The sequence below is a fragment of the Metopolophium dirhodum genome, chromosome 1 (assembly GCF_019925205.1).
Source record: "Metopolophium dirhodum isolate CAU chromosome 1, ASM1992520v1, whole genome shotgun sequence".
Taxonomy (NCBI): Eukaryota; Metazoa; Arthropoda; class Insecta; order Hemiptera; family Aphididae; genus Metopolophium; species Metopolophium dirhodum.
Genome location: NC_083560.1, coordinates 12,254,365 through 12,281,148, shown reverse-complemented (window position 1 = coordinate 12,281,148; position 26,784 = coordinate 12,254,365). Strand labels below are relative to the sequence as shown.

At 30.0% G+C, this 26,784-nt stretch overlaps 2 protein-coding genes across 2 annotated transcripts; both read left to right on the top strand.

The window, feature by feature from the left end:
• Window positions 1-9,573: 9,573 nt before the first annotated feature.
• Window positions 9,574-11,076, top strand: LOC132936717 (transcription factor Jun-like). The gene is made up of 2 exons (XM_061003478.1): window positions 9,574-10,384; window positions 10,960-11,076. Exons 1-2 carry the CDS (start codon window positions 9,574-9,576, stop codon window positions 10,977-10,979), a joined length of 831 nt encoding a protein of 276 aa, XP_060859461.1. The 3' UTR covers window positions 10,980-11,076.
• An 11,678-nt stretch (window positions 11,077-22,754) lies between these two features.
• LOC132953573 (uncharacterized) lies at window positions 22,755-23,138 on the top strand. Its single transcript, XM_061025964.1, has one exon. It carries the CDS (start codon window positions 22,755-22,757, stop codon window positions 23,136-23,138), a length of 384 nt encoding a protein of 127 aa, XP_060881947.1.
• The last annotated feature ends 3,646 nt before the right edge of the window (window positions 23,139-26,784 follow it).

Here is a 26,784-nt window from a genome sequence, read left to right as displayed (position 1 = left end):
TATTATTGAAAATAGTATATAAGTTAATATTGCTGTTAAAATAGCCCGATAATCATCGATACACCATACATATTATGTGTTTTTTGATCGATTGTTTTGTGCCAATGTTTATCATAAAATCCAAGTTAGTTTCATAAGAATGATGCTGTTGTTGTTGTTAGTGTTGGGGGGCGGGAGATTCATTAGGACAGTTCGGCTGGCCAATTTGATAGATCTTTAGCCGTTATATAACGTTGCCCAGGGAGTACTGCGAGGAGGCGATCTATCTATACACCCCATTGAACAACCTACGAAAATGACCCCGGGATTCCAACTACCACGGAAGGAATGGGTGACCTTAAATAGACTTAGGACTGGCCACGGAAAAACAGGAACTATGCTGTATAAATGGGGACTTGAGGATACACCACAATGTGACAATCAGACAGCCAATCACATCGTGGAAGAATGTCCAGTACGCAAATACCAGGCGGAATGAAACACCTCTACAAGGTTACAGCAGTGGCAACAAAATTGATAACCAATCTGGACATTTGAAACTAAGATTATACAAATAGTATTTTACTCATCATCCAATCATTCATATATATTTTATTATATTCTATCTTATTTCTTTTATATATTTAACTAATTACTACTATTTTATGTTTCTACATTTTATCAACATTTTATATTTATATTTCTTATTGTAATATTTGTTGTTGCTATAGTATTAACTAATTTTAACACTGATAGTAATGCACACCATTTCTAAAAAACGTACAAAATATGAATAATCCATAATATAGTACGCGGGTTAAAGAGAAGCAACATTTGCCACCGCGGCGCAGCCTGTTGCCGTTAAATTATGTGACTCATTTCGGGACATTTTCTGAAATGGAGTTTGATCTTCTTATTATTGTTTTTATGGAATTATCTGTATTTGTATGTACCTAATATATAACCAGCCACACTACGCGTCCTGTACTATTGCATGGTGATTGCCGACTCAGTTCTGTTATCCGTTCTGACCGTCTGGTTTCAATGCCATATTATTTGGGACCGATTGTGGTATTGTTGCCCGTCCCTATTTAAATTTAAAATGTTTATCAATATTTATTAAAAATAGTGCCAATATACCATTAATATTTTTCAAACACTACCATATTATTATAAGACATACTGAAAAATACGGCCATGATGAATCCACCCCCTCACAAACAGCTTTTATTGAAATTGTTCCTCTGTAGGTACAACAGTAAAGTGAGTTTTTTCATATTTGATATATTTATAAAATATTATGCATTTTAAAACATACCGTGGCCCAGTGGTCATTAATAATAATATGTAAAATATAATGATCTAATTTGACATTTTAGGAAAACGACAAAATGTATCTAATAGTCCCGGTTTATTGCTATAATTAATACACTTATCATCCAATAATCTAACTATTTTTCCAAAAGTCATGAGCATCACTCTAAAAAGATATTATTCTTTAATGACATTTGACATTTCAGTAAAACGATAGTTAAATAGTGATTAAGATAATTTGATTGTGCCGTTTTGCATTTTCGTTAATTAGCCACAAAATACATGGGAAAAAAATGGACCCATTAGAGTCTAATAGTCTCTAACGATTAGACAATATTACTATAATCGAAAAACATTATGTTCTCTTCACAATGGATATCCGATAATAATATTATTGGCTGTAGAAATTTTTACCATAAGTTTCTACATAAAATGGACATGGAGACTACGGACAACTGGATCGAATCTGAATGTACAACGTTAAATAATAAATTGGATGATTTAAATTTTCATAGTAGTATGGACAAATTTAATATGGAATTTGGAGTAGAAAATTATGCAAATTTTAATAATGACAATGCTTTAATTGACAATGAATAGAAATTACCAACTAAACATATAATCAATATAAAATAAGTATATAATATACATAATTAATATATATCATTTTCAAGTTTAAATTAATTCAATTGTTTTTAAATTTAATTAAAATTATTTATTTATTATTTTTTTTATTTGATTGGAGGATTTTATTTATTTAAAATACATTTACGACATATATGTATAATAAATACAATTATATAAATATACTCCTTTAAGCTAATAGTTTGTGGTGAAGTTGAGAGTTAAATTCCAACAAAATGATAATTAATTAATTTAGTAATGTCATAATAAAATAGAAGAAAAAAACGGTTTATATTTACTTGTTAAGAAACGAGATAACGTGAAAACGGACATATGGAATTGTATGACGAAATTGAATACAATAAAATAAATAATATATATACTAATTATTGACAACATGGAATTGCTAACTAATAAGAACAGTAATGATACAAGTTATTATTCGAAATTATTTAATATTAATTTAATGCAAAAATGTAGTAATGTAATTATATTTATATTAATTACAAAAATATCATATAATAAATTTGAAAACAGCTAATTATAAACCAATTTTCTCTCTTTAAAACAAACAGAATGATTATTTTTTTTGTACACAGTAGGCATTTGATTAAAGTAAGTTGGACCCAGATAATCAACAAAGAGTTGCCGAAAGGATTTTTGTATATTTTACCGTTAAATCATAAGCTCTATGCTCTCGTTTATTAGTAGAAACTAAAATGTTGTTTTCAGATTTTAAGAATTTTTTTTATTACGAATGATATTGCATATATTTTTTGTATAGAAGCCTTACGGGCAGGGCACCATGCAATATATAATTTTGTTTTGTTGAACCCTCTAAGTATTTTTGATTTAAAATTATTCTTCGAAATTTTATCATGATTTTATTTTAGGATGTTTATATAGGTACGTGTATTTAGTGCCTCCCCAAACCAGAAGACCATATTAGAAAATTGATTGGTAAAAAACAAAATAAGTATTAAGTAAAATTTGAATTGATAGCAAAGCTTTAAGTTTAATGAATTTACATATTATTGTACGTAAATTACAATCTAAATTATTTTTATGTAGGTCTGATTGTAAAATTATTATTAAAAATTAAACCTAAATAACGGATCTTGGATATTTATTTTCTTTTATTTCTTTCCAAATTTGTAAATAACATTTCATATAGTTGCTAAATTTATGAATTAACAATGGGGAATAATAGTTATTATATTTATTTATTGAACATTTCATATTCATGGTTTTGTCATAATTCATAGTTAACTATATTTCATTTAAACATTTGTATCTTAAAAATATCCACAATCACTCAGTTAAAAAATATGTTCATAATAATTGAATGAGGTTCTATTATTTATTATTATAATTAAGTGGTAGAACTGGTGGTGGTTACAAAAAGAAAATATGAGTAACTTCTTATTAGTTGTTACAAACTACATCGTACCTAATCTTAACAAAATACTACGCGTCGCGACTATTTATCTATATCTATACTAATATATAAAATGATAGCGATTGTTTGTATGTTCAGGATAAGATCCGAAACTACTGAACCAATTTCGAAAATTCTTTCACCAACAGAAAGCCACATTCTTTGTGAGTGTCATAGGCTAGTTAAAAAAGGGAATTTATCACCCCCGATAGATGCTCAAACAAGAATTTTGAGATTTACGATAGAAATTTTTGTTTATTAATGGCTGTTATGGGTTGTTTATATATATATATAAACTAATGTTTGTGTGTAGATTAGACCTCTGGGAAAAAAATAGTCACATTTAAAAAGGGTTAAATTTGTTTTTTTATATTCATCGGATTTTAGTACGGTTATAGGTTAGGTAAGGATTCTTAGATACTGAGCAAAGCGATGAATGTATTGATTTTACAATGATGTGTATTTTTTTTTATTTTTATATTTTTTTGTGTCTGTCATCACCTTTTAGGACAGTAAAAGTGCTTGGATTTTCTTCAATAGTAACTTTTCTGAATAAAAGTTTCGCAGTAGTTTTCAAAAGCGACGTGAAAAACAAAAGCAAAAAATTAAGCAAAAACGGGAATTTTTACGCAAAATCTGTTTTTGAGAAAATCGATTTTGGTTTTTGGTAACTCTGAAACAAATGACCGTATAATTTAATAATTTTTTTGTAGTTAAAAATTTATAAAATGTTCAATTTTTATAGCTAAGGATTGAAAATTGAAAACAAGGCTCCACGTAAATAGGTTATTTATAAATTACTTTATTCACAATAATATCATCAAATATACTTGGTAATATCATAGGCTGACTGACCGTCTTTGCCCAGAATCGTTTTTTTATACAATGATATTTTCTTAGTGAATTCAAATTTAACACCACCCATTACAGTGATCAACTTGTAACCTACTGTACAGTAGAGCGACATCCACTTGCCCACCTTTTTAAGGTTTTACAGTTAGTATGTTAGTTAAATGTTTATTATTTAAATAGAAATTAACGACGTTTTTATAACTTACACAATACATTCAATATAAAAGAAAATAATTATTATTTAGACTCTGTACGGAGATAATGGGTATTTGACCTACCAAGACTCGAAGATGGATAAAAATAATTGACATAGAGCATTTTCACCATTTCTTCCCTCTGAAACATCTTTCCCGCCACGGCTATCACAGATGGGTGAATGGTTTCCATCTTTGTCTCTAATCCAGCCGCTTTATCTGGAACCAGCTTCACCTTATATGTTTCCGCCTACAACGCCGAGTGCATACGCACTAAATGTGATAAATTGCCTATATTTTTCCAGATATCGATTCACAGTCCTCAGTTTCTCCAAGTATGTTAGACCTTCCACTAAGGGCAATTATGAACACAATGCAAAGTTTTATGACCCACTATCAGAATGGAGCTAATTGGGGAGATGACGGGTACAATTACGTTCTGATCCAGAATATGAGGGAGACGGCACTGATGACGTTTTGAATCGTCATATAGATGCATATGAAGGTTGTGGGAGTGTATTACGCAAGACTAATATTTTATTTTTATTTATTAATATATTGTATATTATATCATTATATTATATTTAATAGATAAATGTTGTACCAACCATATTCTAATCATCAAACTTCTTTAAAACATGTATAACTTCGTCATTTTATACCTAAAATATCAATAAACATATAACAGTTGCTTACCATTAGGTTTGAAAATATATCAGTTTAAAATAATAAAACTAACAATAAAAAATCAGTTCTGCTGAAAGCAAATTAAATGTTAAATTTTGATTAAATATGTAATTCGTGAATCAGAGATACAAAACAAATAGTGCGCTGATATCATGTTATTTTACTGTAAAATATATTATATGAGTGACTAACAAATATAAGATAAACTAATGAAGTTATACTATTAAATATATCGAATAATAATTGGGTTGACTGATCATTTTACCACAATTATACCGTATAATACTATAGTATATAATATGAAATTATAAATATGGTACCTACACAACAAATTATGCTATATGGAGATTTTAACGTTTGGTTTATTGTACTAAACGATATTGTTTCTTCTATCTCCGATGTAGATTTTGCAACTATATTAACATTAAAAATACATAGGCACAATTTTTTTTATAAGCATTTAAAGTTCGAATTCTGTCAAAATTTATCAAATTTAAAATTTAATAATTATTTTGTAGTTGAAAATTTATAAAATGTTCAAGTTTTATAGCTAAGGATTGAAAATTTAAAACAAGGTTCCACGTAAAAAGGTTATATATAAATTACTTACCCACCTTTTTATTAATTGATTATATTAATCCACTGTGAGTGGAATTAAGTAAAAACGACAAACTTAGTATAACTTTGATACTTTACAGTTAAATCCATACAGTTACGTACAAACAGCACGGGGTCCGCAATCTACCGTAGGTAGATTGCCCACCAGATAATATACTGCTGCGAATCAGAATTTTTATTCCAGGCAACAGAAAAGATAAAATACATTTTGAACACAATACACCGATTATTAAATAACGAATTGAACAAAGTTTGAGTCATATAGAGTTAATGGGCAACGAAGTGCGCGGGATCAGCTAGTAATTAATAAATATGTTTAAATGTTTTATTTGACATGAGCTTTTCTACATATATATTATTATAATTTTAGTTTATATTCACAGTCGTTAATTTCTATTTAAATAATAAACATTTAACTAACATACTAACTGTAAAACCTTAAAAAGGTGGGCAAGTGGATGTCGCTCTACTGTACAGTAGGTTACAAGTTGATCACTGTAATGGGTGTTGTTAAATTTGAATTCAATAAGAAAATATCATTGTATAAAAAAACGATTCTGAGCAAAGACGGTCAGACAGCGTATGATATTACTAAGTATATTTGTTGTTATTATTGTGAATAAAGTAATTTATATAATATAACCGGTTTACGTGGAACCTTGTCTTAAATTTTCAATCATTAACTATAAAAGTTGAACATTTTATACATTTTTAACTACAAAATAATTATTAAATTTTAAATTTGATACATTTTGTCAAAAATCGAACTTTAAATACTCATAAAAAAATTTTGCGTATTTATTTTTAATATTTTTCAACTACTATAATTGTAACAATATATCAGGAGCCTTGTATTACATTTTCACCCTTTTTTAACCAACAAATACAATTTTATTGATATTTATAGAAATAATTAAAAGTTAAAAACTAACAATGTCCGTAAACAGCTCAAAAAGAGTCGAAATATTGAAAATGTTATCAAGTAAAGGAATTGATAAAATAAACATTCAGTGAAGTTTTCATGTATCTACAGTTATTCATTTTTGAATTACAACAAAATAACAAAATCACTACATGAGAATTTGAGTTAATATCCAATGTTCTAAGAATATGAATTTAAGACGCTCATCGAAACTTAATTTGATTTGCTTGTGGACTTTTTTTTTTTTATTAATGTAGACAACCTTATGATAAATCTTGTATTATATTCGCAAATATTGGTTTTAAAAAGAAACATTTTTATGAATTTCTAACTCAAAATAATTTGCACATTTTCGTGAATTTTACGTATTTTGTCAATGTTCAAACTTTAAAAACTTATAAAAAAAAAAATTGTAACTGGATTTTTATTCAAATTTCATAGTGACAATATATTAAGAGCCTTGTATAAATTTCTCAAGCTTTATTACACAACAAATATAATATTATTGACATTCATACAAAAAAATACTAAAAAAATGGGAAACTGTAAATGTCCGTATATAGTTCAAAACACATCAAAATATTTTTAGAATTGTATCGTTTATAGAAAATGCTAATATAAACAACCAGTGAAATTTGCATGTATATACAGTTATTTGTTTAGGAGTTACACTAAAAACCAAAATAGGATTTTCTCGAAATTCTCGTTTTTCCTTAATTTTTATTTCAAAATTCTTGTGCATATATTTATGCATACTTAAGATTTTTTACCGTATATTTGGTTGGTTTTTAATTGAATATAAATCCACACTCTAGTTATCATATATAATATGTATATTATCACTATTATTAGAAAGGTTAAGGAATTATCTTATTTGATATTAAGTTATATTATTGACAATTGCATCATTAAGTAAATACCCACTAATATAATATGTACAAAGTTCTATGACAAAATTATTTCACACGAACGTACCAGTTATGTACTATTAATGTACTCATTAATTATGATAATATAAATTACCATTATACCGATATATTATATATTTGTACACTGTTATATTTATTGAGTTGTGGTTGAATACAATCAAGTCATAATTATATTATTAGAAATATCATCACAAAATAACTATGATAGCGTAATTCACATCAATGTAATACTTACATTACAATAGTATATTAATATTTAATTATAATAATAATTTTAAAATTGTATTAAAAAAGAATATAACACCCTAGATTTGACCTCTAAAAAATAAAAAGAAAACACACCTCCAAACGAATCATTGGACGCAGATTTTGACGGTGGTATGTTTTGGTGCATACGTAAAAGTTCCGTCACCAAATACGTGTTCATTATTACAAAGCACTTCCAAATTATTCTTACAAGTAAATAAAATAACAGAATTATCGTCACTTGAAAAACAAAATTGATTACCTTTATGCAACAACGTTTGTTTCATCTCTAAAAGTTGTTTTAACGACTCGTCAAAGTTTGATGGTAGCGTGGGAAAATACTTTTTTCGTACATAATATATTGAACGACGGATTAATTTCAAGTCACCATGTTCCATGTTCTCAGCAATATCGGTATTTTTTAGTTCTTGTCGTATTAATTTGTTTGGACGGGTATGGAGATCATGTTCTGCCTTTCTTTTCAGTGAGCTCCTTACAATTTCTCTTGAAATAACCTGATCTGAATATGCATCATGTTTATGGTCCGCGTTAGATTGATACACAATTTCGTTATTATTATTTACAATAATACTAGCATTACAAAATTTATTAGTACACCGATGATTGAAATTTCCATTTTTTAATTCCCTATACTCTCGAAATTTGAATTTGTTCAATATTTTACAACGTTTTTCTCTCCGTGTTAAACAAATAGCGTCCATTGTCATTACACCGGAGACTAAACTAAAATGTATAGAAGAGATTTGTTATAAGGTTTATCAGTTATCACCGGAAACGTTTAACCAAAATAGGGTAAGACATAGCAATAATATCAATAATAAAGATTAAAGCTTGTCCCACACGACTCGTGTACTTGGCGAGTATTAATGCCATTTTTGATAGATAAGATCTGATGTGAAATCACGTTATGCTTTAAGACTATATAAGGCTATATTGAAGATACTCCAATAACGGGTGATCATTGATATGAATAATATTGAACGTGTAACGTGTTGGACAGCTTAAGACACCCTGTACACCCAAAACTGTAGGACCTAAAAGCTGGTTTTCATTGTTTACTATTTTGTGCGCAAATGAGTTGTCGTAAATTTAAAAAATATTTTAATATGTGCGCAAATGAGTCTCCACCGGCACCGGCCTACCGTGCTATATAGACTAGTCGCAAAGTCCGGCGGCCGTTACTGGGCACATGCTCTAGACCGTAATTTATTTTTATAGGTCCCTGGTAGCAGATACGACTAAATATGAGCAAAAGCCGGTAGGAACAAATGGAAACGACAACAATTATTGAGGTACTTTAATACTTACCGCTAAGATGATAACGGATCGCTCTTCACCGACCACTTGGGCGGTGTTAGTGGTGGAGGGGGATTGGTGGCGGGGGGATGTGGGAGGGGGGAGGGGGCGAACGGTCTGCCGTCAAACGTTCAATTATACAATCATTCCGTATTTGCGTACCGTGTGCCATTCCGTCGTGTTCTTCACTCTCAGTTGTACGCCGCGATTAATCACTCGATCGTTTGTTTTTTATACGCACCGTGTTATCACACATTTATTTTATTGCTGTTAAGTTTTATTTTTTAATTTTTTATTTATTTTACTCTAACATACTTACACACTTTATTGGTTTTTATATTTAGTTTATTAAAATAATAATAATACCTACAACATCACACGATCCTACATAAATCGTGTGCGGGAAAAGCGAAAAGGTCTGTGATCACGGACACTCGTATAATAGTAAGAAAAATGGTAAATAACTCGTCTAACTGCATTATGTGGGATGAAGCTTTCTACGACGATCCGCTCATCACGAAAGTCAAAAGCAACACCAATGAAGTCAACTTCTTGAAGAGACCGATGACGTTGGACTTGAACTCTTGCAATAGCGAGAACTCAACAAAGAAACAACCAACCATTTTGACGTCACCCGACCTAAGCATGATCGAGTTCAACTCTCCCCAATTAGAATTGTTCGACTTATCCCAACAAACCACTCTTCACCAAATTATCAGCACACCCACACCGTCTCTAATTCCAAATTCTGTGACCGTGGAACAAGAAATGTCTGTTCAACCGTTTGTCGAAGCACTCCAATGCATACACCACAATGACAATTCTAACGGTGACATACAAGTAGAAATACCAATGACCAGCAGTGATATTAATTCTTCAGAATACCAATCAAAACCGCAATACTATGTGTTAGTGACTTCAAATGACTTTTCCAATATTATTTCTCTTAATGTTACCATGAATGAACCTCAGACTATACCCAGTGTCACGTCTTCGTCACCACCCACGTCACCAACCGACATTGAATCTCAAAAAAAAATCAAACTCGAAGAGAAAAGAAAAAGGAATCGTGTTGCTGCGTCCAAATGCCGCCAAAAAAAATTAGAGCTTAAAACCAGGCTAGTGGATAATATTAAAGTACTAAAAAATAAAAATATTGAACTTACCACAGAATTGAGCAGTCTCTTGGAGCAGATATGTCAATTAAAACAAACGGTTGTTGAACACATGAAAAATGGATGTGAATTTCCAACAGCTGTGGACCGTAAGTTCATAAACATTTATACATACCAAATTATTTTAACTTTTTACTCGAATAAATTATTTGTTTTCTTAATATTGTAAATGAGTTGACCTGTTTTGCTTGAAAAAATAAATATTTTAATAAATTCCTATATTAGATAATTTTTAGTTAGGTATGTAGATACCTACTTAATATTAACATATATATATATTTATATGTTTTTAGGCTGGATACAACTTTATAATTTCCGTCGGATTTTTCGTAAGGTTCTTATTATCATGGTTATACTGATTAACAAAAAAAAATATTATTTATGATTCAAAGATATTCCTTGTAAAGGAAAAATATCGAGTAGCATGCTATGTTTTATTTATGTAATGATTTAAAGTTTACATATATTGTATACTTACTATTTTTCACATATTTACTATGTCCACACTTAAATATCAATAATTATTATAGGAATTAAATATGAACATTATAATATTAGGTAGTATATTTAATAAATTAAATGATGTGGGTATTTAAGTGCATTTTAGTTTACTAAGATTACTATCTATCTTTAGTTAATAACATACTTTTTTTTTTATTTACAGTTAATAATGAACACAGTTGAATTTATCGAACATACTGAATTTGGGTGCTACTCCCTGTCTGTTGTGAGTTTTTGCAACGTTTAAAACGTAATAATTTAACTGATATTTTAAGCTTTTTACCGGACAATAATGAATAAATAGGCCAAAGTTAATAATTAAATGTAATTTTTTGTATAAGCTGGACCTAAATTTTGTCTTGTGATTTGTCAATCCATCCACTCTTTTTTCAAGCCACTTGAAGTGTATCAAATACCTATATTCCACGGTTCTCTTGAGTGTTGCAAAGCAATTTTTTTTATTCTTATGTTTATAAAATATCAAAAAATCAATGATATACATATTTTTGATTATTTTTATGAATATAAAAATTGTAATTTATTATTGTAATTGTAATTGTAGTTTATGAAAAAAATTATTGTGTGGAAATGATTATTGGGGTTTTAAGATGATTTGTATTCTTAGGTGTTTTGTGGGATTTTTTTTTTACTAAAATATGTTCTACTTATGAAAAAAAAATGTATTCAAATTATTTTCTAGAAATACGTACGTTTGTAATGTTTTTTTTTCGTTTTTTATTCTCCATTGGTTGCACAAGTATGTAATACATATATACAATATAAAATATTATATTATAACTATGTGTATAAATAGGTATATATTGTGCAGTAGGCATTTGTGATGACTATGAGACATGACTATTTATTTATTGATTAAAAAAACGTATTTAACCCATATGAATGTTTTAAATGTTACTATTGTAACTTCTATGTTACATAATTACATAGTGATTTCTCATACACCACTGAGCAACGATATTTTATAGAAATCGCTATTCATTTTTTTTTTTAATTTATCGATTAGCCCAATCATACCTATATATTACATTGTGTCGTCTCATTTGAGACTTAAAACGGTCATCTTCAACATTCGACTTTAACATCTTATCTTTGCACACAGGATGAACACTGCTATTTAAAAACTATCAAAGCTCGGATTCCTGCATGATAGAAACACAGGTTTAATGCTTCTTAGTCTAGAATCTGAGATATTGAATTCGAATAATCTTAAAACACTCAAATACTAAAATTCGTAAACTGCGAAGAGCTCCAGCGAATAAAATGAGCGAAAAGACAATTCCGGAATAACATAAGGTTATATAATTTATATAGTATGGCCATTAAATTGGTAATAGGAATGCTAACAACTTTCTATTGAGATTTAAGAGGACGCCGAACCCGCTATGTTGTCATCGTCTTACAAGTGCGTAACATAGCAAATTGTACGCTCAGCAGAAAACGTGTATCGCCAAGAGTTCTGGTCGGTTATTAACACGACGCGTGCTAAACGTCGCGTCAGCATAATATATATTGCATACATATATGTACACATTCACTATTACTAACACTTATTAGCCGTGCTCAACGTAGGGAGTAATGTACGATATTGACGACGACAATCGTTACATTAGCTATTAACTTTTCGAAATACACTTTTTACATAACAATATATACATAATAAGAAAAAGTTATAAGTCCCTTATAATAACAAACTTTAAATTATAAAAAAGTAGATTAAAATCTTTATTTTTCGTTTAAATAATATGCAGGTAAACATAATCAAAAAAAAAGGGTAAGTGGATGTCGTTCTGCTGTATAGTGAATTACAAGTGGGTCACTGTTATGGATGGTGTTAAATTTGAATTCAACGATATAATATCATTGTATAAGAAAAACGATTCTGAGCGAAAATGGTTAGTCAGGCTATGATATTACTAAGTATATTTAATGATATTTTCGTGAATAAATAAAGTAATTTATATATTTATCTATTTACGTGGATACTTGTTTTAAATTTTCAATCCTCAGCTATAAAAATTGAAGATTTTATAAATTTTTAACTACAAAATAATTATTAAATTTTAAATTTGATATATTTTTTCAAAATTCGAAATATAAATGCTTATGAAAAAAATTGTGCCTAAATATTTTAAATATTTTTCAACTGTTATTGTCACAATATATCTGGAACCTCGCATTAAATTTTCACGCCATTTTACCTATCAAATAAAATTTTATTGATATTTATAGAAAAAAAAACTAAGAAAATTGAAAATTGACAATGTCCGTAAACAGCTTAAAAAGAGTCATATTATTTTCAAAATTGTATGGTGTATAGAAAATGTCAATATAAACATTCAGTGAAGTTTTTAAATATCTACAGTCATTCCTTTTTTTAATTACAAGAAAATAAAAAAATCGCTATATGAGAAATCAAGTGAATATCTAATGCTGTAAAAATTTGATTTTCAAACGCTCATAAAAATTTAATTTGACTTTCTTATAGACATTTTTTTTTTGATAAAGGCAGATAATCGTATCAAGAATCTTGTATTACTTTTTAAAATCTTAGATTTAAAAATAAAAATTTTTATGAATTCTGAACTCAAAATAATTTGCCAATTTTTGTGATTTTTCAATATTTTGTCAATTTTTGAACTTTAAATGCTTATAAAAAAAAACTATGACTAAGGATTTTTAATATTTTTCAAATTTCATTGTAACAATAAGAGCCTTGTATTAAATTTTCAAGTATTTTTACTCAACAAACAAAGTTTTATTGACATTCATAGAAAAAAATACTAATAAAATTGGAAACTGAAATGCACCAACAATATTCACTTTCCCATCAAACAAGATACTTAAGTTGAAAATCGAAGCATTCTTTCGACTACTTATCGTGTACACAGACACAAAAATAAATAAATAAAAATATATGATATAATTGCCATTATGAGCCTCTTCACTTAAAGAACAATAAATAAAAGGACAAACCACACATCCGGTCACGTCTGCCGTATTGCTATTAGGCCCATTTCCTGTAGAGTATTTCTACTTAAAGTACAATTGATAAAAGGGACAAACTATTAGGAGTCTTTTCGCTTAAGAACAAACCATTCATGTATCGTATTATGATACTTATAATGTATAGTCCACCGCTCGTTCGTTGATGTCTCTACACGAAACTGAAGACACAAAACCGCCGCCGTATTGTCATTAGGACTCATTATCTGTAGAGTCTTTTCACTTATAAGGACAATTAAAGGACCAAATAGACATCCGTCCGCTGCGGCGCCTATACATAAAACTGCAAAGTAAATATTCATGATAAGAACCGTTTTGCTGATGCACTGGAATATCATTAGTTCTTTAATATTAGCATGTGAAAACGCTGTGTTAATATTATATTACATTACGCCCTTAAAATTGAAAATATATTGAAAAGTTTCGATAAATAGAGACTCCTGACCGAGAGAGCCGTTTAGCTCCGATAATTTAAATATTAAGTTGAATCGACTTATTATCAAATTTAAAAGTATGAATATTATGTGGGCAACTGAATAGAATTTTTATTATATTTTATTTTAAAGCAAGTTATAAGTATTTAAAAAAATTTAAATTGTTTGTACATCGTAAAATGTAATCTATATTTTAGGATTAGGTACTAATAATTATTGTATTCGACGGTTGAATACTCAAAGTCTGCTAAATTTACTGTCCTTTTGACGTCACCCACATCTGATACATGATAAACGTTAAACTTGACGTCCAATGTTGTAAGTACCCAGCAATAAAATTCCTTGAGTATTCTCATTCATACGTCTATACTCTATAGTATAAATGTATAATACATATTTTTAACCATTTGTGCATACATCGTCGTACATTTTTGCATTTATTAGATCATGTGTTCAGCGATTAAATGTATGCCCAATTTTGTGATATAATATTATGTTATTTTATTATGTTAATACATACTATAGTAGGTATGTATACCGTATATCTGTCTTAAGATACCAGGAGATGACTAATTTTTTTAATACGAAAAAAAAACTAATTAAAATAATGAGTCACAATTTTAGATTCTGAGCAAAACGATGAATGTATTGATTATACAATGATGAGTGTTTTTTTTTTTATTTTTTTTTTATTTTTTATTTTTTATTTTTGTGTCTGTCATCACCTTTTAGGACAGTAAAAGTGCTTGGATTTTCTTCAATAGTAACTTTTCAGATAGGAAAGTGAATCTAGTTGGTACTTCGGGGGGTCAAAAGTAAAAATTTCGCAATAGTTTTCACAAGCGACGTGAAAAACAAAAGAAAAATTAAGGAAAAACGGGAATTTTTACGCAAAATCTGTTTTCGAGAAAATCGATTTTGGTTTTTGGTGTAACTCTAAAACAAATGACCGTAGGGACATGAAATTTTGACTGAATGTTTATATTAGCATTTTCTATACACCATAAAATTTACAAAATATTTTGACTCTTTTTGAGCTGTTTACGGCCATTGTCAGTTTTCAATTTTTTTAGTTTTTTTTTCTATAATTATCAATAAAATTTTATCATTTTTTTTTTAACTTAGTTGTTATTATTTTTTTTTTTTTTTTTAATATCTTTATAAATACCTACCTACCCAGTATTATGGTTTAAAATAATGAAAATCCTAAATATTATTGAACACAGGAAATAGCCAATAGCTTTTCTATACATGAAATTATTAGGTACTGAATTAATATAATTATGTATTAAGTACTAAGTACCAAAAGCATATGAAATTGAAAATTCCAAAATAAATACAATTTTTTGATTTATAAATAAATAAAAAACTTATTTATGGCGTAAATATTTTATAATTATAATATGTTCTTGAGAATTGTACATTTGTGATTTGTATCTATATCAATATAATAATATAATATATTATTATCATACCTATTACTTATTAGTTATTAGTATTTATTAATAACTATTATTACAATATGCCCGTATGGCGCAGTATGGTATGGTATATCTTTAATCTTTATAATATATACGATACACCTATATAATTATAATATAATATATACCTAAATGGCTATTGCTATAATTTGTATTTACTATTTAATTAAATTATTTTTCTTGAAGAATTCTGGTTACTGGAACAAGAAATTAATTTAACAATATTTCTAATTTCCTATTTTAGTTAACGGTTATGTAATATGCAACTTCAATAATAATTTTTATTGTTTTATACTTATTATTTAATAAATTAACTTAACTTGAATTTGATTAAAAGTAACTCGTTATTTATTAAGTTTATATCAATTAAAATAAGTTATCTTTATCTGGAACCAGCTTCACCTGATATGTTTCCGCCTAAAACGCCGAGTGCATACGCACAAAATGTGATAAATTGCCTATTTCCAGACATCGATTCACAGTCCTCAATTTCACCATGTATGTTAGACCTACCACTAAGGGCAATTATGAACACAATGCAAAGTTCTATGACCCAGTATCAGAATGGAACTGATTGGTAAGATGGCGGGTACAATGACGTTCTGATCCAGCATAATATGATGGAATATGAGGAAGAATGGGTCGAAGACTGCACTGATGACGTTTTAAATCGTCATATGGACACGTACATTTCACCAGCCCCCCCAAATATAATTTTTGACATTTTTTTTTTGCGAAACATTAGTGTGCCATTAGTGTGAATTTGTGTGACTATTTTCAGAATTTGTGCGATACTGGTTTAACCGTAAATTCAAAAATATATATGGGGGGCTGTAGAAATGTTCCCCAGCCCCCCCTCATAGAAAAAATTACAATTTTCGAAATTTTCTTTTGCCAAACATTAGTGTGTCATTAGTGTGAATTTGTGCGACAACAACCAGAATTCGTGCGACACCCGTTATACTCGGAAAAATCGTTTTTCCATTTTGAGCATTTCCCCAGCCCCCCCTCATGGAAAAAATTACAATTTTCAAAATTTTCTTTTGCCAAACATTAGTGCGTCATTAGTGTGAATTTGTGCGACAACAACTAGAATTTGTGCGACACCCGTTATACTCGGAAAAATCGTTTTTCCATTTTGAGCATTTCCCCAGCCCCCCCTCATGGAAAAAATTACAATTTTCAAAATTTTCTTTTGCCAAACATTAGTGCGTCATTAGTGTGAATTTGTGCGACAACAACCAGAATTCGTGCGACACTCGTTATACTCGGAAAAATCGTTTTTCCATTTTGAGCATTTCCCCAGCCCCCCCCCTCATGGAAAAAATTACAATTTTCAAAATTTTCTTTTGCCAAACATTAGTGCGTCATTAGTGTGAATTTGTGCGACAACAACCAGAATTCGTGCGACACTCGTTATACTCGGAAAAATCGTTTTTTCCATTTTGAGCATTTCCCCAGCCCCCCCTCATGGAAAAAATTACAATTTTCAAAATTTTCTTTTGCCAAACATTAGTGCGTCATTAGTGTGAATTTGTGCGACAACAACCAGAATTCGTGCGACACTCGTTATACTCGGAAAAATCGTTTTTCCATTTTGAGCATTTCCCCAGCCCCCCCTCATAGAAAAAATTACAATTTTCAAAATTTTCTTTTGCCAAACATTAGTGCGTCATTAGTGTGAATTTGTGCGACAACAACCAGAATAGTATAAGTATAGTACTTGTGTACATTTTAATTGAATGACAAAACAGTTTTTCCATTTTTCAAATCAATTACCTGTATTTTCCTTTATTTCCTATGCCCATACTATTATGTACTATACTTGTGTATATTTTAATTGAATGATGATACAAATATAAAAATACATAAAACGTAGGTAGTATACTATTTTATTCCTCTTTTACGTAATACTTAATATACCTTCCATTCTAATTTATTATTTATACACATTTTATCATACCTTTTTTTATCCAATAGATAATGATAAATACTTAATATACTTGCTTACAGTCTCTTCCGTGTTTGAAATTATGTCATTGATATTTGATATTAAACCATTTAATTTATTGACGTGAATGATGTGATTATATTTTTAATACCAAAAGTCCGAAATGTAAATTTATCATTTTCTTTATAAATCTATATCAAATATTTTGGTAAGAATAAAAGTATGTTTATAATATTTATATATTTTTGTATACAGTATTATACGCCACGGTTTTTTGGTATTTTACCAAGTAAATTTACCAAATTTACAGTAAAATTGGCAAGTTTTTATCAAAATTCAATTTATAGTGTACCTGTTGAATTTTTTCACAATTGTATGTAAAGAAGGCAAAATAAATATAAAATAAAGTATTAGTATTTAATTTCTTTATTAAAAATAATAATTAATAATTATTAATTATAGTAAAATACTAAAATATAAAATAAAAATAATTTTGATCTGTTTCAATTAATTCGTGGTATAACAACTGTCATTACTCATCATCATTTAAAAACAATCCTAATTTGTAAGAGTACTGATAGATAATAATATTATGCGAGTCCTCACTCACTTCTAGTTTTAGCTACGAGTTAAAACTAAAATAGCCAGTTTAGACGTAAAAAATCTATAGGTATTTGATGTCACGATCAAAACAATACTACACACGTTTACTGCAGTGAATACATGGTAAATTCGTAATATAATTTATTTGAGTGTTATTTTTTTTCTAAAAGATTAAGCCAAAATGTGATATAATTATACGAATGAAAAGATTATGAGGTACTCTTAAATATATTTGATTAGTTCAGTCGAAAGAAAATAAGTTCATTAATAGTTATTTAATTATTTTAAGTTAAACCAAAAATTAATAAATATTGCCGTGTATTATAATATTCTATGGCCGCCGCCGCGGCGAACGAATCCGTAACGTCACCCGCAATGTCAAAATTTAACGTAACTAGCGAACGAATAATCATAAACAAATTTTAGTTGTATCATTACCTTAGTTAGATTATATTCTAGGTATTTGTTATGGTAATAAAATAATTATCGATTTTAAATATATTTTATAAAAATATATAAAAAAAAAATTATTATCAGTTGTATTGTCCTTTAAACAATCTTAAAATATGTAATACTTACTGTTTTTGTCCTGTATTATTTCATTTTTAAATTTGATTATTCAATAATTAAAAATATTAATATTATATACATACTTTTATTCTTACCAAAATATTTGATATAGATTTATAAAGAAAATGATAAATTTACATTTCGGACTTTTGGTATTAAAAATATAATCACATCATTCACGTCAATAAATTAAATGGTTTAATATCAAATATCAATGACATAATTTCAAACACGGAAGAGACTGTAAGCAAGTATATTAAGTATTTATCATTATCTATTGGATAAAAAAAGGTATGATAAAATGTGTATAAATAATAAATTAGAATGGAAGGTATATTAAGTATTACGTAAAAGAGGAATAAAATAGTATACTACCTACGTTTTATGTATTTTATATTTGTATCATCATTCAATTAAAATATACACAAGTATAGTACATAATAGTATGGGCATAGGAAATAAAGGAAAATACAGGTAATTGATTTGAAAAATGGAAAAACTGTTTTGTCATTCAATTAAAATGTACACAAGTACTATACTTATACTATTCTGGTTGTTGTCGCACAAATTCACACTAATGACGCACTAATGTTTGGCAAAAGAAAATTTTGAAAATTGTAATTTTTTCCATGAGGGGGGGGCTGGGGAAATGCTCAAAATGGAAAAAACGATTTTTCCGAGTATAACGGGTGTCGCACGAATTCTGGTTGTTGTCGCACAAATTCACACTAATGACGCACTAATGTTTGGCAAAAGAAAATTTTGAAAATTGTAATTTTTTCCATGAGGGGGGGCTGGGGAAATGCTCAAAATGGAAAAACGATTTTTCCGAGTATAACGGGTGTCGCACAAATTCTAGTTGTTGTCGCACAAATTCACACTAATGACGCACTAATGTTTGGCAAAAGAAAATTTTGAAAATTGTAATTTTTTCTATGAGGGGGGGGCTGGGGAAATGCTCAAAATGGAAAAACGATTTTTCCGAGTATAACGAGTGTCGCACGAATTCTGGTTGTTGTCGCACAAATTCACACTAATGACGCACTAATGTTTGGCAAAAGAAAATTTTGAAAATTGTAATTTTTTCCATGAGGGGGGGCTGGGGAACATTTCTACAGCCCCCCATATATATTTTTGAATTTACGGTTAAACCAGTATCGCACAAATTCTGAAAATAGTCACACAAATTCACACTAATGGCACACTAATGTTTCGCAAAAAAAAAATGTCAAAAATTATATTTGGGGGGGCTGGTGAAATGTACGTCATATGGACGCATATGAAGGTTGCGAGGTGTATTACGCAAAAACTAATATTTTATTTTTTATTTTATAAATAAATATATTGTATATTATATTATATTAAATAGATAAATGTTGAACCAACCATATTCTAGTCATCAAAATTCTAAAAACATAAATAACTTCGTCACTTTATACCTAAAATATCATTATATCAATAAACATATAACATATATCCTCAGTGTTGAGTTTATCTAGATAAATATTCTTTTATCTTTTATCTTATCTAGATAAATAGTGATTATTAATTTACACAGTTATCTAAGATAAAAATCAACGTTATCTAGATGAATTTATCCAGATAATTTAATTTATTAAACGGCTTTTATTTATTATAATTTATAGGTAGACAATTAAGTAATTTATTAAGTAGGTGATTTTTACTTTTAACTATCGAAATTTTTTATAACATACTATTAAGTTAGGTATTCTATATTTCTACGTGCTTACAGAGAGTTCCATAAAACAATATAAAAAAAATTATCCAATAATTTATCTATAAAAAAAAAAATTTTTTTTTCATCTTTATCTAGATATATAAATAATTAAGTTATCTTTATCTTTATCTAGATAAAATTATATTTATCTCGGCTCAATACTGGATATCCACCCTAACGATATTAATATCCTTACCATTAGGATTGACAATAGATCTGTTTAAAATAATAAAACTAACAATAAAAATCAGTTCTGCTGAACGCAAATTAAATATTAAATTTTGATTAGATATGTAATGCGTGAATCACAAAGACAAAACAAATAGTGCGCTGACATCATGTTATACTAGTGTTAATTATGTTATATTAGTGACTAATAAATATAAGACAATGATGAACTAATATGGTTATACTATTGAATATATCGAATAATAATTGGGCTGACTATTGCATTCATGCAGTTATTGACAACAATCGATCATTTTACCACGATTATACCGTTTAATACCAAAGTATATTTTAAATAAAATATATATTATGAAATGATAAATATGATACCTATACAATAAATTGTGCTATACGGAGATTTTAACGTTTGATTTATTGTACTAAGCACGTTATGCGTCATCAAGTTATCATAAGATATCGCATTACACAAGACTATCATTCACGTTGGATAAAATATTACATTATTATAATAATATATGAGATGATTAGTTATACCTAATTACAGTACTACAATATTATATTTTTCAGCGTTTAAAACTGCAGCCTTATGTTTGAATACCAGACGAGTTCGCATTTATACATTTAAGCAGAAAAATAATAAAAATATAAACATTTTTAATTGTTTGTATTTTTTGCTCTCTAGAGCTATAGCTATAGCTATTTGATGTAATAATTTACCTATAATCTTTAACTGTTAATAGTATGTTTAAATTATATTTATGATTGTTACTTAATCTGTTCTACTTACTTTGTACTGTATGCCCTTGGGTGTTCATAATTAAAATAAATAAATAAATAAATAAATAAATAAATAAATTTATAACAATTTAGCTAACACATAAGTAGTAACTACCTTTATATTCACAGATAACAAGCTCTATCTTGGTAACGTTGTTATATATATTGATATAAATTTATTTTAATGGCATTTCGTATTTAATGTACCTATACTTTTTTCAACATTTTATTTGAAATCATTGTTTAAAAGAACCCTAATTTTGGATATAGATAAATCACGTAGATACTTAGATACCGTAAAATACATATAATACACGATGCTACAGAGATTTTATCGTTTGGTTTATTTTACATCTCGTTATCATTTAGGCAGGGCCGTATTTAGAAATTATGTACTTTAGGGCACTTATAAAATTCCTCATCTCTTATTTATTGGCTGATAGTGGTGGGGTGGTGGGAGTGGATGTCCAGTGTTAAAAATAAAAATTATAAAAAAATACTTGTATTTTAAATAAAGAACCATATTGACTTTAGTTTTGAAACATGTATTTAACCACCGATGCGCTGTGGCTGTTGCAGGAGAGGTTAACCTCTGCTGTAAACGCGCGGCGCTATGTCGTGGCAGTGATCCTAGACATCCGGAACGCGTTCAACACCGTTGGGTGGGACGTGGTGCGGGCAGCGTTGGTTCGTATGGATTTCCCGCCATACATCTGACTGGTTCTGGAGTCGTACCTCAGTAAGCGGGTTCTCCACCTGTGCGACGACGATAGGTGCGATCCAGTGACCGTGGGAGTCACGCGTGGAGTCCCTCAGGGCTCCATGCTAGGACCGCTCTTGTGGAACGTCGCGTTTGACACCGTGTTCCATTTGTCGCTGCCCGTTGGTTCAACGATCATCGGATACGCGGAAGACACGCTCGTCGTTTGTCGGAGGTTGATGACTGCACTAACTCGGCCCTCTCGGCGGTAGCCGACCACATCTGGGACTTGGGATTACAGCTCGCTGTCGACAAGACAGAGGTGGTGGTCTTCAAGTCCCAGTACGGGCGGGCCGACCTGAGGCTTCGGATCGGGGATCAGGTTTTCCAGCTGAGCACGTCCCTCAAATACTTGGTGATCGTGCTTGAGAGCAAGGGAACATGTCCATGGTGTGCACTTCCAAGCCACGGCCGACAAGGCCAGGCGCGTCATGACGGCTCTATTGGAGCTAATGCCCAACATTGGCGGCCCCCGGGAGGGAATAAAGCACCTACTGATGAGCGTCGTACATTCAGTAATGTTAAACAGCGCTCCGACGTGGGCTCCTACCCTCATGTATAACCGTCGGGGCGTCAACGTTCTGAACGCCATTCAGCGTAGAGTCGGCATTGGCAGGGTGTGTGCGTACCGGTCCGTGTCCTACGAAGCCGTGAAGGTCGTCGCCGGTTTCATACCCATCGACCTGATGGCCTTAGAACGATTCACGTCGTTCGAGGCCAGAAGGGCGGCCATGAAAACGGGAACACACAACGGGTGGTCCCTTCCACCGGGCGACCCAGAGCCGCTATCCTACCCCCAGATACTGAGGGCCTGAATAATGGCCAGGTGGGTACGGAGGTTGCGGGGCACGGACCCTCCCACGGACAGTGGACGCGAGTGGACCAGGCTCCTGATACCTCCGGAACTGCTTGATCGCTGGGCGTCACGGAAGCACGGGTAGATGTCCGATCACCTCACGCAGTTAATGACGGGACTAGGTTGCTTCAACCGGTACCTCTGGAAGATCAACCGGACACTGTCGGCCGGGTGTTCACATTGTGGATCACCCGACGACTACGCTGAGGAGGTCGATGATGCGCACTATACCCTCGTCTGCTGCGAAGCTTACGGGGAGGAACATGCGCGTCTCGACCTAGCGATCGGACCCATCGACCCGGGTTAGGTTAAATAAAATTATAATTACACGTCGCCTTGGATAGGCTTTTTATCTACACCACTGACGTGAACCCACTTTTTCGATATCTTAAAAGACGAATGAAGTATAGTTTTTCTAAAAAACATTCAAGTTCAATTCAACTAAGTAACTTGGAGGTATAAGTAACTGAAATTTGTTTTTAAACGGTGCAGTCTTTAATGCGCACCAAGCATTCAAGTTTAAATTACAGTATGAACGCTGTCAAAATCCAATATTTAATAGTTGTTATTGTTGTTATCGTATATAAGTTAGGTTACTCGAAATCATCAAATCAAAAATAAGCAAATTAAATATTAGAATGGTCCACCTAGTTTTATTTAAATAAACGTTCAATGCGCTTACCAATTAATTTTAAGAACATTCCCAGTAAATATGACATCATTGTATTCGCTATTTTTGGACAAGAACTCTAATTTAAATGTTGATAAAATAATTTAGCTTTTATATGTATTTATAATACACATTATATTAAATTATGGTATTTAATATATTGTAATATTAAATATCAATTAAACATATTTTAAACTCTGTTTAAACTCTGTTCCAAAATTTATTTATTGACTAGAATAAAAATACTGATTCGCGGCAGTATATTATCAGGTAGGCAATCTACCTGCGGTAGATCGCGGACCCAGTGCTGTTTGTACGTAAGTGTATGATTTAACTCTAAAGTATCAAAGTTATACCAAGTTTATTTTGATATAATGAAGTTGATTAATATAATCAATTATTACATAATCCTAACTTAACCTAACCGTACTAAATTCCGACGAATAAAAAAACCAAATTAACCCTTTTTAAATTAGCCTATCTTCTTCCCAGAGATCTGCACACAAACATTAATTCATATATAATATATGCTATAGCTGATCCTGACAAACGTTTCCCCAGCCCCCCCAAAAAAGATTTTTTGAAATTTTTTTTCATTTATAATTAGTATGGAATATGTTTTAATTTGTACGATGAAAATCAGAATTTGTACGGATTTATTTTATAAGGAAAAAAGAAAAAAGTGTGGGGGGGCTGTAGAAACATTTCCCCAGCCCTCCCAAATACTAAAAATAGGTTTTTCCAAAATTTTCTTTCGCAAATATTTAGTACGGAATTTGTATGCATTCGTACGACCATTCTAGAATTTTCCGGAAAATCCCTTCCAACCGAAAAACGGTTTTACCACAAAGGGCGTTTCCCCAGCCCTCCCAAATACTAAAAATAGGTTTTTCCAAAATTTTCTTTCGCGAATATTTAGTACAGAATTTGTATGCATTCGTACGACCATTCAACAATTTTCCGGAAAATCCCTTCCAACCGAAAAACGGTTTTTCCACAAAGGGCGTTTCTCCAGCCCTCCCAAAACTAAAAAAAGGTTTTTCCAAAATTTTCTTCCGCAAATATTTAGTACGGAATTTGTATGCATTCGTACGACCATTCAAGAATTTTCCGGAAAGTCCCTTCCAACCGAAAAACGGTTTTTCCACACTGAGTGTTTCCCCAGCCCTCCAAATACTAAAAGTAGGTTTTTTCAAAATTTTCTTTCGCGAATATTTAGTACGGAATTTGTATGCATTCGTACGACCATTCAAGAATTTTCCGGAAAGTCCCTTCCAACCGAAAAATGGTTTTTCCACACTGAGTGTTTCCCCAGCCCTCCAAATACTAAAAGTAGGTTTTTTCAAAATTTTCTTTCGCGAATATTTAGTACGGAATTTGTATGTATTCGTTAATTTTAACGATTTTATCGATTTTGAGAATGAAATATCGAAAATCGAGTCCTCTAATTTTATATAAAATATCCATAACAACCCCATCAAAAACATTTAAACATAATTTCTATCTATATATATATAAATGAATTGCTGTTCCTTTACTCGCTAAAACTCGAGAACGGCCGGACGGATTTGGCTCAAATTTTTTTTAAGATGTTTGTAAATGCCAGGAGAAGATTGATACAAAAGAAAATTTTAAGAAAATCCACCGAAAAACTGGATGTAAAAAATACAACAGTGGCGCAACAGTGTATTATAATTTATATTGGTTGTTATTGGTTAGGTTAGGGCATGTTTGATGATTTGTATTATTGTTTTTTGTCAATATATATAAAAATAAATAAATGTTTGTATGTAGATTACACCTCTGGGAAGAAGACAGGCTAATTTAAAAATGGTTAAATTTGGTTTTTTTTTTATTCATCTGATATTAGTACGGTTAGGATTTTGTATTTACTGATTATATTAATATAATCCATATAGGTATAACTTTGATACTTGAGACTTAAATCATACACTTACGCACAAACATCACGGTGTCCGCGATCTACCCAGGTATATTGCCTACCTGATAATATACTGCTGCGAATCAGAATCATTATTATTATTTCGGGCAACGGAAAAGTTAAGATAAATGTTGAACACCATACACATACACTGATTATTAAATAACGAATTGAACAAAGTTTGAGTCATATAGATTTTGTACATTTAACGGGTAACGAAGTACACTGGATCAGCTAGTATAATATATATTATTTATTGTGTTAAAAATATAAGAATTTATAAAAATTAAATTTATCTCATAAAATAATTAGTGTATTGCGACTTTGCGAGTTGCGACATCCGACAAATTCTAATCTTTTATATAATTTTTTCCAGAAAAAGTTACATTTAAAAATATCATTGTTTGTATAAAATATAGGAATATAGTTTCAAGTACCCACGAATAATATTAGATTCGGAGCGGAGCGAAAGAATGTATTTGTTTTACAATGATATGTGTTTTTTTTTTTATTTTTTTTTATTTTTGTCTCTGTCACCTTTTAGGACAATAAAAATGCTTAGATTTTCTTCAACAGTATCTTTTCTGATAGGAAAGTGCTAGTTGTTACTTTGGGGGGACATAAGTAAAAATGTCAAAGAAGTTTTCAAAAGCACCGTGAAAAACATTCTGCGAAATTTTCATGTATCTACAGTTCTTCGTTTTTGAATTGCAACAAAACAAGAAAATCGCTACATGAGAAATCGAATGAAGGTTAAAATAAAAAAATGAAAATGAACGAAATCCAATATTGTAAAATTATTAACTAAAAACACTCATAAAAATTTTAATTTGACTTTCTTGTACACATTATTTTTTTGATAAATGTAGACAAACTTATAAGGAATCTTGCATTACATTTTCAAACCTTAGATTATTTTCAAACCTTAGAACTTAAAATGTTTGACAACAATTAAAGGTACGGTAGAAACTAGATTTTCTAGCTTAGATAATA